The 13597-nt window shown below is 40.7% G+C and overlaps 1 protein-coding gene across 1 annotated transcript in view; it reads left to right on the top strand.

The window, feature by feature from the left end:
• Positions 1–13597, top strand: part of LOC149317985 (ubiquitin carboxyl-terminal hydrolase 13-like) — a 98570-nt gene that overhangs the window by 69365 nt on the left and 15608 nt on the right. Inside the window, 3 exon segments of the mRNA XM_089513262.1 lie at positions 10128–10253; positions 12343–12496; positions 13341–13515. Of these exon segments, the coding sequence (XP_089369388.1) occupies positions 10128–10253; positions 12343–12496; positions 13341–13515 (455 nt within the window).

Below are 13597 nucleotides of genomic sequence, written 5' to 3'. Positions count from 1 at the left end.
TCTTAAGTTTTTTAAATCCTTTTTTTTTTAAAAAAAAATGGGAGTGTCCTCCCATTTATATGTACCCAAAGTGCAGCCCAGTGTCCCAAGCAAAGCAGATGTATCGGAATACAAATTAGTACACTAAAAATGCTCTTAAATAAATCAGATAAATATTTAACAACTGTAACAAGAGGCACACAGTGCAGGGTTTTCTTTGGTATCTTGTGATTTTTGGTTTTTTCCCTTTGATGATGAGTTCTTGTTGCATTCTGGAAAAAACATTCCAAAGTAGTCTGAGGAATATACATGCTTGCTTGGCTGGCGAATTAAAAATATTGCAATATTATTGGCTTGCTGTGATGCTGTCTGACATAATTCAGCATTCACCATTTGCGTGGCAGCCAGTCTTTTGTACCCTAAAATGTGAAAACATGATGGATACCCCTCCTCCCAGGGTTCTCCCTGTAATGTGATGGATACTGGATGGATACTGGAGATGCTGTCTTTGGAAAAGAATTTTTCTTCCTGGAAGAACTACAGTGTTCAGGGTAAACATAGGGGTATATTTATAGTAGGGCTGCAAGTTTAATCAGTAGGTTAATCAGCTAAACCTTGAGTTGAGTAATCTGTCAAAGCCAATTTTAGTCAGCTAAGTGAAATTTTAATTGGCTATGCCAAGTGGTGGTTTTTTTTAACTGATGAATTTTTGGAAGTTTATTTTGTTTCTAATATGTTCACTCTTTAAATGAGATTTAAGGAGAATATATTAAAGATGGATTTTATTTTAAATGATGAAGAGTAGCTTTCCTTTATTAAATTATAAACTATATCATACTCCTTTCAATGTCTCAAAAAGGTACTCATATGAAAGCCTTGCCTAATATTCGGATTTATATAATTGTCCTTCATATAATCAACTAGAAATGCTGTAATCTGTTCTAATTTATGGACCACTAGCTAGAGAAAATGGCTTTGACTGATATGGGGAAATGAGATGTTGTTATGGAATGTACCTTAGTTGTGGAGGGACCCCCGTACATTTGAGTTCTTAGTCTGTGATAGGCCTAGTTATGTGACTTTGTGAACCCACAAAGAATTAGGAATTGAGACACAAGGCTGCTATTGCTTGTGTTTTTAGTGGCACGCTGAGGGCTATGTTTTTGAGATGGTGGGGTTGAGTCCAGATGGCTCAAACCACACTGGGAGTAAATGGGATGAGCTTTTTTCACTCTTTCTTTCATCCCCTTTCCATTTTTTCTAAGCAGAAGTGTTCTTTCCACATTCAGTTGATGGCAGTGGGATATTATTATTTATTATTATTCTTTATTTATATAGCGCTGTAGATTTGCGCAGCACTGTACATAAAAACAACAAATATAAAAGAGTAAACCTGCCTATGGCATACAATCTAAGAAATGATAGGATAATATAAATAAAACACATAGCAATACAGGAAATGGTTCAATAAAACAGGCAACAAAAAGGACATCAGATAGCAAGTGACAATCACGCCCTGTCTGGGAACGCTTCTCTGAACAGGATGGTCTTCAACTCCGTTTTGAAGCTGGTTAATGGAAGTGATGGCCCTTGCTCGCGAGGGAAGAAGGTTCCAGGAGTGAGGGGCAGCAAGTGAAAAGGGGCGAATCCTAGATGGGGCAGAGGAAATCCTGGGCTGGGACAGCCGACTTTGACTACCAGAACAGAAGGCCCGAGTGGGAAGGTGAGGAGAAAGAAGGTCTGATAAATAGGGGGGGGGGGCAGCCCATGGAGGGCTTTAAACGTCGACAGCAGAAGCTTATACTGAATATGGAAAGGGAGGGGGAGCCAGTGAAGGGATGCCAACAAAGGATAGATATGGTCAGAGCGGTGGGCGGATGTGATAATGCGTGCAGCTGAATGCTGGACAGAAATTAAAGGGCGGAGGTGAGAAAGAGGAAGTCCAGCCAGGAGGACGTTACAGTAATCAAGTCGTGAGACCACTAGGGCATGGACCAAAATCTTGGCAGTAGAGGCAGAGAGATATGGTTGGATTTTGGCAATATTGTATAAAAAGAATCTACAAGCCTTTGCTGTGGTCTGGATCTGAGGGATACACGAAAGAGAAGCATCAAAGATAAAACCAAGACTGCGGGCTTGCTGGACTGGTTGAATGGAAATGTTGTCCACAGAGACAGAAAAGGAGTGTTGAAGGTTGGGCTTAGGAGGAAAGACAAGAAGCTCCGTCTTGGACATGTTGAGCTTCAAACGCCGATGGCGCATCCACTGTGAGACAGCTGTGAGACAAGACGAAACTTGCTGTTCAAGCCTTGGAGAAAGGTCAGGGGTGGAAAGATACAGCTGGGTGTCATCGGCGTACAGATGGTAGGAAAAGCCAAAAGAGCCAATGAGTTTACCTAAGGACAGTGTGTAGAGAGAAAACAGAAGGGGACCCAGAACAGAGCCCTGGGGAACTCTAACAGATAAGGGAACAGAGGGCGAAGTCTGACCACCTGTGACCACTGCAAAAGATCTGTCTGACAAAGAAGATCTAAACCAGTTGAGAACAGAGTCTGAGAACCCAAGGTCAGAGAGTATGTCAATTAGGAGACAGTGATCAATGGTGTCAAAGGCTGCAGACAAATCAAGAAGGATGAGAACAGAGTAAAGGCCATTAGCCTTGGCCCGTAAGCAGACTGAAAGGGATCGATCGAGAATGGAGTTGGCTTCAAGAAACTCAAGACAGCGAGAATAAACCCGTTCCAAGACCTTAGAAGGAAAGGGAAGAAGAGAAATTGGATGATAGCTAGACAAAGAGGAGGGGTCAAGAGAAGGTTTTTTCAGAATTGGGGAAATGAGAGCATGTTTAAAGTCCAAAGGGAAGGAGCCTGTAGAGAGAGAGAGATTGAAGATATGGAGAAGCGAGGGCAGAATAGAGGGAGCTATGGAAATTAGAAGACGAGTAGGAATTGGATCAAGAGAACAAGTTGCAGGTTTGGAAGAGTTCAGAAGTGTAGAGAGTTCATCCAGAGAAGCAGGAGGAAACACAGAAAATTTATTAGGCGAGGGAGATAGAAGATTATGAGCAGAAGAAGAATTGGGAGGGACTATCTCAGAGCGAATGGTGGTAATCTTTGAGATGAAGTAATTAGCGAAGTCATTGGGAGAGAATGATGAAGAGACAGGAGGAGAAGGAGGTTTAATCAAAGTGTTGAAGGTGGAGAACAGACGCTGTGGGTGCCTCTCACTGGCGGAGATCAATGATTTGTAATAAGTTTGTTTTGCTATAGACAGGGCACGTGAAATGGTGATGTGAAAGAAACATGGTCCTTCATCACTTTTGTTGTTGTGTGCCTTCAAGTTGCCATGGCCATCCTAAGGCGAAGCCTATCATGGGGATTTCTTGGATGTTTCTTCAGAGGGGGGTTTGCCTTTGCACATTGGGTGAGTGTGTGACTTGCCCAAGGTCACCCAGTGGGTCTACAAGGCTGAGCTGGGAATCAAGCCTTGGCTTCCAGAGTCATAATCCAATGCTCAAACCACTACACCAGGCTGGCTTTCATCACTAAAAAACTCTTAGCAAGACAAGCATGAACTCTGGCTTGCCTTGTGTGAACCCTACATACTTAACTTCTCATGTTTATATCTTACCCTTTTGTAAGGAACTCTAGTAACATTACGGGAATTCCTTTTTACCGTTCCAGTAATTGAGTATGAAAGTTAGACCGAGAGAGCAGATGTCATTTTGGAGCTTACTGGATGTGCCAGGATTAGGGGACCCAGGACATACCCAGTCCCTATTTCTGTCTTCTTTTCTTCTGGTTGATTGTGTGGATCCCACCTAATGAAGTAGATGACAGAAACTGCCTCATTAGGAATTCACCCTTACAAATGTGTGGAATGACCATAAGATCAAAATGACATAGGCATTTTGAACTCTAGCATTGCTTTTCTTTCTGTCTGCTTGGAATATGTGTATTTGTGGAAGGAAAAACAAAACACTGCTAGGTAATCTGCTGTTACATAGCATTGTCCCCAAAATTACTTCCCTAGTCTAGCAGTTGAATATAGTTTCATCCAGAATACACAAAACGGTGATACCTTATTGGACCAACCAAAATGCACATTACATATGTTGCAACCTTTTGAAGCACTACTGGCTTCTTCATCAAGCAAAGGTTAAAAATCATACAGGGAAAAAAAAAGATAATGTCAGTCATGGGCCTTTTGGTCAAAATTTTGTGGTGATAGTTCTTATCTTAGATGGTATGGAAGGGTATTCTTGCAGATGGGCCCCTCCTCCTGGCCATGATCTACAAGCTCCTTTGTTAGGAGGAGAACACTGAATTTCTCAGGATGTCTGTGCTTTTGCATCAGGAAAATCTCTAGGTGTTGTTAAAGTAAAACATGCCAGTGCAGTCCCAATTTAAAAGAATAAAAATTGGTTAAATTGATATAGCTATTCATGTGCTGTGGCAGAACAAAACCATTTATCCCCCTTCCAGTTTTCTGTGCCAACTGGTGGAGCTTCTGTGCTGATGGTGAGAATTTTTTTTAAAGAAAATATTTGTAGATGTTCAACTGTTGAGTTAATGTGATGTAGTGGGGCAGAATATATTGAGATTTAGAAATGGGAAATCTACAGGGGCAATTTGGAGACGGGAGACCTCCAGAGGTTGTATGTAATGAATTATGCTGTGCTTGACTACTACTTTTTCTTAACATTCTTTTTTAACCTAGGAAGATGAGGTCTAGATATGTGAATTTTCCCTGAGCGATAACAGGGATTACACTCTCTATATAGGGGCTGTGATCTTCAGTTGTCCTCTCTAGTACAAATTCCTTTTAAAAACAAACAAACAAACAAACAAAAACAAAAAATCCAAGCCTTGCAAAGATGATAATGGCTTCTAATCATGGCTGTACAGGATTTGAACCCAGGACCTCTGAGAAGTGTTACTGATGTAATATATGGGCATAGAGTTCTCTAATGATATAACCCAAGAGTGCCCTAGGAAGCTCACTTTAGTACCAGTATTTTGGGGTACTCTGCTCCCTGAAATTATACCAGTAGGTTCCTAGAATGTGGTTAGCTATGCAAAGAACCGGTGCTTGTTGCATCTAACTTAGATTCTTGTGTAAAGAAAAAAAAAGAGGTCATTTATAGATTCATCACCCTCTGCTTAGGAGAAACCTTCCCAACGGACAGGGAGTAATATTAACAGGAAGGCAAATGTAATGTGTGATGTGTTGCATTCATGTAGACTGGTAACCAAATATGTGTGTGAGAGGAATGAGGAATGCAGTATGGTCTGTTTTCCAAATAACATTCCAAGCTCTGAAGTGCCATGGATGGAAGTAAAGTTAACTCTTATATAACTGATGAGGGATCCCTCTTAACTCATGAGCGTTGGGGTGAGATGTCCAAATTGAGGGTACTCCAGAATCCTTTGGCCAGTTTATTTATGGAAGCAAAATGAGCCATGTTGAAGGGTCTCCATGGTTGTTCTTGTGTGCCTTCAAGTTATTTCCAACTTATGGCAACCCTAAAGTAACACTATCATGAGATTTTCTTGGCAAGAGTTTGTTCATAGGGAGTTTGCCATTGCCATGTGACTTGCCCAATGTTACCCAGGAAGTTTACATGGCCAAATTGGGATTTGAACCCTGGTTTCCAGAGTCATGTTCAAACCACTACACCACAAAGGTCTCCCCTTGTACTTTAAACTTCACTGTCCAACCCCCCCCCCCCTTAAAAAAACAGTGTCCTTATTTTTCACATCAGCACTGCATTAATAAAAAAAAACAGTTTGGGCAAAGCTAGTTCACAGAAAATGAAAATCAATGCCTTATATTTTGAAGATTTTGTTTGGCTTCCTGTAACCTTTTCAGGGATTTGTTTCAAGGCTTTAGCAGTTTGCCCTGCTTAACCACTCCTCAGAGTTACCTGATGAGAAAACAGAGTTCAAATCCAGTCTGGCTCAAAAAACACACTGGGTGTCTATTTACCACCCTTAGCTGTTCTGCTTTGTAATGGAGACAGTCATGTTGATTTACATCCATTTTCCCTCCCAATTTTATCTCTTGCAAATAATGCCAAATTTAGTGTAAATGTTTGACCATGTCTGTAAAAATGTATCTTTTTAAAAAATATGGGAAACATAAAACATTAACAAAAAGTATGGAAGTTGTAAAGGGCTGTTGTGCCTTTTAATTTCTTGCATCTCTGGAATCCATCCGCTGTTGGACGTCATTGGCTGCCTCCTGCCTAAAGCATTAATGTGAGAGATTGAATGATCTGGCCCAGCTTATTTTTAGCTTAACTGTTTTGCAACTGTTGATGAGGGAAGCCTGCCCAGAATTTATATCTCTCCCTCCTTCTGTGTATAAATATACACTTTAATCTGTATACTAAACGTGTTTGTGCAATGCAGTAGATAGGTCTGGAAACAGAAGGAACTTCCTTTGAGCAAAGCATTACCAAAATGGCTTGACTAATAAGCTTATCGCTTGGCATTTGGAAGGACAGGAACGGAACAGAACAGAACGGAATGGAACAGGAGGAAAACGTGTTACCGCATGGGAGAACGCCGCTGATGCTGCCAGGAGTCCCCAAGCCGTTCCCCATCCATTCCATGGCAGCCAATTTTGAAGGACGATTTTGAACCATTCCTCAAAATTGGCTACCGGGAATGGCTGGGGAACGGCTTGGACTCCTGGTGGCATCAGCGGCGTTCACCCATGCGGTAACACACGTTTCCCCCCATTTCGTTCCATTCCGTTCCTGCAAGTTCCGTGCAACAAGCTTATAAGAAATGCAACAAATGGTACATAAAGGAGAATGTAGGTGTAACTTCTAGCTACCTTGCCTTGTTGAAAGTCCCTGTGTGAGAGAAAGATGAAGATGAAGTCGGAGGAGGAGAGTTGGGTTGTTGACCCAGGTATCCAGTGGGACCATCTATGCTAAAGTCATATTGCTTCCTTGTGAAAGTGATCCACACTGCATGAGGCTGACTGTCCATTTAATTCAACATTTGTCTGTTCCTAAGCACTCAAGTACGTGCACTAGTAAGATTGTGGCTTCTTGGTATATATCAGCTAGGAGATCAGGATCACTTCTCTTTACGCTATGTGTACATGTCCTGGGATATTCCGGTGTGAATAGCCTTCATGTTTTTATTTTTAAGGCCTAGTGTGGTCCATTGACCTCTGAAGCCTATTTCCAGCATTACTGGTTCACACTCATCTGGCTTTAAGGTTCTGTGTGGGGTTCAAATTATATGCAATCTGGACTGCAAAGCTCCCCTTTCCACTGCCAGGTAATCCAGATCAAGGCACTGCTTTGGGTTATGGGTAGAGAATTAGGTAAACCTTATTCCTTTTCCTATGCTGCACTCCTGAACTGATCAGTTTCAGTTGCAAATTCAGATGTGCTGTGTGCATCACCAGACTTATTTTTGTCATGTACCTTACAGGCACAGAGGATCCAAACTATCTGAAATTATGCACTATGTAGCCCCCTAGTAAAAACAAGTGGAATAAACCCCAACAATTATCGAGGATCCCAACAATTATCATCCAGTTAGTCTGACATCAATACCAGGAATGATTCTAGAGCAGATCATTAAACAGAGAGTCTGTGAACATCTAGAAAGCAATTCCATAATCACAAAAAGTCAACATGGGTTTTAGAGAAACAAGTCATGCCAGACAAATCTGATCTCTTTCTTTGATAAAACTACCAGCTTGGCAGATGAAGGGAATGCTGTGGATATAGTATATCTTGATTTCAGCCCTTTGACAACGTTTCCCATGACATTCTTGCAAACAAGCTTGTAAAATGTGGGTTAGACAAGGTAACTGTTACATGGATTTGTAACTGGTTGACTGGCTGAAGCCAAAGGGTGCTCAACAATGGCTCCTTTTCATCCTGGAAAGAAGTGACCAGTGGGTCCCACAGGGCTCTGTCCTGGGCCCAGTGCTATTCAACATCTTCATCAATGACTTGGATGACAGAATTGGGAGCATACTTATCAAATTTGCAGATGACACCAAATTAGGAGGAATAGCTAATATCCCAGAGGACAGGATCATAATTCAAAACGACCTGAATAGACTAGAAAGCTGGGCCAAAGCTAACAAAATGAAATTCAACACGGAGAAATATAAGGTACTGCACTTAGGGCAGAAAAATGAAATGCACAGATATAGGATAGGGGACACCTGGCTTAACGAGACTGTAACGGACCCCCTTTCTTATGTGGCAGGCGCTTGGGACTTTTATTCTCCCACCGCTGCCACCAATTTATGTAACGGCAACACTCCTCCACCTTATGGCAGTCCTATGGGGTTTTCTAATCCCACCCCGCTGCCACCAATTTATGTAACGACTCTTTAAGCTCTACCACCAAATATAATTGATGACAGCACCCTGTTTAAAACTCAGGTTCACAGTATTATATAATATAGTAGCGTGGATATAATATATATGGCAGACAAGCCTTTAGATAAAACAAAATATGAACTTTATTGAACAAAGGGTTTGAATAGATATTACTTGAACTAACTGGCATTAAACAGCTGTTAGTTCAGGAACTTGTTACTTTGTTACATTGGTACTCTTTACTTCGTTACTGTTATTCCTCTTTCCCCAGATATTCTTTAACCACCTCAGGACTTCCCTGTCCCTCTTTAGGCAATTCTTTTTACTAACAGCCACCAAGGCTACAATATCTCTCCGGAAATTATGTAACCGAAACCGCTCTTTCTGAGTCTGGCTACACTGAGTTTTTCGTTTGTAGATTCCCAAGCTAATACTGTCCTTCTCTGGACTTAGCAGACCCTTTCTTGGTCTATTATCAACACCCCCTCTAACAAAATACTGTTCCTTCAGGAACTATCGGAACACAGTCCTCTCTTGGACTCTACTGTTCCCCAACTGTCTCTCTGTCAACATTCCAAATTCATCTCTCAACATTCTAAACCCTAACTGACAAAACCAACTGCCAAGTGGAATCTTCAAACTTCTCAGCCAGCACCTGATTGGCTTAGGGTCTCTGGCTTCTGATTGGCTGGTTTTTCAGTCAGTTCGTCACAGAGACTACGTGTGAAAGGGATTTGGGAGTGCAAGTAGACCACAAACTGAGCATGAGTGACCAGCGTGATGCGGCAACCAAAAAGGCCAATGCAATTTTAGGCTGCACCAATAAAAGTATAGTGTCTAGATCAAGAGAAGTAATAGTGCCACTGTATTCTGCTCTGGTCATGCCCCACCTGGAATATTGTGTCCAGTTCTGGGCACCACAATTCAAAAAGGATGTTGAGAAACTGGAGCGCGTCCAAAGGAGGGCGACTAAAATGGTGAAGGGTTTGGAAACCATGTCCTATGAGGAATGACTTAGAAAGCTGGAGATGTTTAGCCTAGAGAAGAAAAGGTTAAGAGGTGATATGATAGCCTTGTTTCAATATTTGAAGGGATGTCATATTGAAGAGGGAGTAAGCTTGTTTTCTGCTGCTCCAGAGACTAGGACCCGGAACAATGGATGCAAGCTACAGGAAAAGACATTTCACCTGAACATTAGGAGGAACTTCCTGACAGTAAGGGCTGTTTGACAGTGAAACACACTCCCTTGGAAAGTGGTGGAGTCTCTCTCCTTGGAGGTCTTTAAGCAGAGGCTGGATGGCCATCTGTTGGGGGTACTTTGATTGAGAGTTCCTGCATGGCAGGGAGTTGGACTAGATGGCCCTTGTGGTCTCTTCCCAACTCTATGATTCTGTGATTCTATGAAATCTCAGACAGCAATCTGCTTCAAAAGTAACCATTGTAATCAGGATATTTCCATAATCCATCTGTCCTATCAGCATTATTTACTTCTCATCTTTCCTCCCAAAAGTACAGGTATACATATGGAGGACAGGTATACATATGGAGCATCACAAGTGACGTTTTGTATAGTGGGCTGACAAGGAATTCAGAACTTGTTTTCTCCTTTGTCCTGATCCATTCAGAGTTTTTGGTAGTGAAAATAACAGACATTTTGCAAGGGTTATGCAGATAAATGTGAAGGTGTTATATACACAGCCACAATAATGGTATAGTTTCTGTCATTAAATACAACATTCATTCCAATACATGTTTGGTCTGTTTTCTTCTCATTCCTGTATATTAGCCTCAGCACAATGGCATTTCCCCTCGCATGTTCAAGGCTTTGGTTAGCAAAGGGCATCCTGAATTCTCCTCCAATCGGCAACAAGATGCACATGAGTTCTTCCTACATCTTATAAATCTAATAGAGGTAAGCAAAGGTGAAATGCTACTATTATGTTTTTTCCCCATTAAAAAACCACAAGCACAAGTTATGTTTGTCTTGCATACTAATTTCACCTTGTGAAGTTAGTCTGGTGGGTATACGCAATAGAGCTTTCTCTGTTGCAATGCCTTGACTGTGGAACTGTCTAGCCAAGGACGTTAGGTTGGCTCTATTTCTTTTAACCTTCCAGTGGGCAGCCAAAACAGTGCTGTTCCACATAGAATCATATAGCTGGAAGAGACCATAAGGCCCATCCAGTCCAGCCCCCCGTCTTGTATGGTATTCAAGATTTGAAATTGCTGTTTTAACTATTTCAAAACCAGATTCTATTATTGTTATTAGATGCTTTAAAGAGTTTTTAGAGTATTTTAATGTGTTTTTTGACTTTACATGTTTTCAAAGTGCTTTTTTCTTTGTATTATTTTAATTGCCTTTTATATGTTCATTGCCTCAGGAGCTCTTGTGGGATGTGAGATGATAAAGAAATAGTCAAATAAATAAATAAATGTATATGTTTTATGTATATATTGCTGTAGTATCATAGGTGCATATGCTGCTTTTGCAGGTCTATATAAATAGAAATGCAAGCTTATGGCATAAATCTGGAAAGCAAGGAGGACAGCAGAAGAAAAGGAGCTGACTTTTTTCTTTTAGCCTTGCTAAGTAAATATTGCTGATTTAGCTGAGCTTGTTTTAAGTGACAGATTTAGCTAAATCAATGTGATTCCTTTTAAAATAAATCAATTTGGGCAAAGAGACATGCGGGTGCCTTATATTTACTTATCTTTAGAGGAGCATGAAATAAATCTAATGGAAATCAATGCAAAAGTCTTCTAAACTGAATTTTGAAATATTGACATAGGAGATACTGTAAGTACTTACTTCATAAAGCTTGTTTTTAAAACATTGATGGCAGAGGCTGAAAAAGCATTGCTTTTCATGCATGTAGTTCACAATACTACAAAAAGCACTCCATTCATCCATTAGTAAGCTACTTGACGAGAAACCATTTGGGTGTCCTGACATTAAATCTTTTGGGGGCAGGGGGGTTCATGCACGGTTTTCCCTCTTTTTAAATTAGATTTATATTTTGCCTTTCTCCCAAAAATGGAATTCAAGACATCTCCAATAATATTAAATAAACAAAAAATACAGTTGAAGCAGGAAACAAGATTAGCTGTTTAAACATAATTAAATCAAAGGGACAATTTTTAAAAAGTTTAAAACACAATTTTCAAAACACACGACTAAGAAAAATACAAAAATAAGAAGCTCTGTCCTCAGCAGCCAGAAGACTGCAGAAGCCAATTTAAATCTCAGGCTTCTCTAAATCATTGTTTTAAAGAGAGAGTCTGTCAGTGTTAGTAGTCAAGTGGCTACTTACAAGAAACATTATTGGTACATAAAAATCCTGCAAATAAAGAGTGCACGTCAGCCAATTCTAAGCATTTTTAAACCCTATTGATTTTGACAGAGGAAATTTAAGCACTGTACAACTCTCCCACTGAAATCAATAAGGCATAGTGTGCTTACTTCCCACTGGATTGTATACACAATGTTTATTTTATTTTATTTTTATTGAACACATTGGTTTAAATTTAATGGAGAGGAAACCCCTTAGCCGCTGCTGTTAAAACAAACTGCTGTCTTTCAAGGCACTGGAAAGAAGGCAGAGGATGAAAATAAAAGTTTCTCTCCACTGGAGACATACTTTAATGTTTGTGGTTTTTCTGCTCTATGTGAAAGTGTGTATACAAAATATTTCCTTGTGTTTCAAAATGTAAGTATCTGTCATGGCACTTATGTGTCCTTAGTGCAGCTGCATATAGCTATGGGGCTTTCTCTAATTGCTTAGTGCTTCTAAGTTGCTAACCAAGCCCTTTTTATGTTGGTGGCATGGGAACTGTGTAGTCTAGGTCCTTCCCATGCCTTGTAGCTCCTTCCCAAGCCATTACAGAAACAAAGGCAATACTGTGTGTTTCAAGGGTGTACAACTTGGTGGCTTCCCACATGACTGAAGGCTTCTCATGTTGAAGTGATTGCTCAAATGGCTCGGTCTGATTTATCCCTTCAGAGGAACCACATTGGTTCAGAAAACCCTAGTGATGTCTTCCGGTTCTTGGTGGAAGAGCGTACACAGTGCTGCCAATCTAGGAAAGTCCGATACACGGAGAGAGTAGACTATCTCATGCAGTTGCCTGTAGCAATGGAAGCTGCAACAAACAAAGGTAAGGCAGGAATTGGGCTCTCTTATGTGTGACTTAGCATATAATTCAAACAAAATTCAGAAGTCAGACAAAAGTTGAGGTTTATTCACATGCAAGTTATGACTTGTATTCTAATGACCCAGTACCTAGCTGACAGGGTTGAGAGATCCTCTGATTTCACCTGATGCTACTTTAGGTACACTGTTCAGTAGAGCCAAGTCCAAAATTTGCACATGTGGATCTATTTTAATTGTGTTGACAACCTAAAAGATTTGGACTTCTGTCCTGAAAATATCCCTGAATTCTGCAACCGAATGGCTCAGGGATTTTTATTTTTATTTTATTTTATGAACCTCTTCCAGGTAATCTGTCTTGATTCATAAGATTCTAAGGGAACAGAGTTCAGGCCTGTGCATTTCAATGGAAGTGGACAAACACCTCTTTGAAGCAGGATCAAACCACTGTTGTATTTTTTTTTATGCTGTTGTACTTTGGAGATTTCTTAGCTTTTATGATGTTAAAGTTCACTTTCCGCAGTTTGTTTGTGTTCAAAGGGATTTTAGCAATTTGTGGTATCAAAGAGACAAAGACCTGGTGCAGTTGTAGCATATCTTCTTGCCACTCCTGTTTGAGAGTTCCCACCATCATTAACTAGCCATGGATTCATAATCAGGCAAATCTTAATTTCAAGTCCTGGATAGCAAAATACTGAACCATGGTTAGGGTTGATGGAGAAAACACTAGGGAGTGGTTGCAGAATTATTATTTTTTAATCTGAGTGGCTTGAATAAGGTTGTCTCTCTATATAGATGTCTCTCTTCTCCAACTGTGGTGGTCCTTCAGTGTTGCTTGTGCTTCTGGTTAGATGAGTTGATTGCTTATGAACTGAAGAGGAGAGAAGCAGAAACTGCAAGGAGGCCTCCTCCAGAGCTCGTACGTGCCAGGATCCCTTTTAGTGCTTGCCTACAGGCTTTTTCTGAACCAGACAATGTAGAAGACTTTTGGAGCAGTGCCCTTCAAGCCAAGTCTGCTGGTGTGAAGTGAGTATGCAGTTAAATATACCTGTGTGTTGAAGAATGGGAGTGGTGTCTTGTATGTAGCACAGCAGTGGCTGGTTTGTGA

The sequence above is a fragment of the Sceloporus occidentalis genome, unplaced genomic scaffold (assembly GCF_023333645.1).
Source record: "Sceloporus occidentalis isolate IW3139 unplaced genomic scaffold, rSceOcc1.0.p SCAF_2, whole genome shotgun sequence".
NCBI lineage: Eukaryota > Metazoa > Chordata > Lepidosauria > Squamata > Phrynosomatidae > Sceloporus > Sceloporus occidentalis.
Note: the sequence above shows the minus strand (reverse complement) of the source record. Positions and strands in the feature narration are given on the sequence as shown.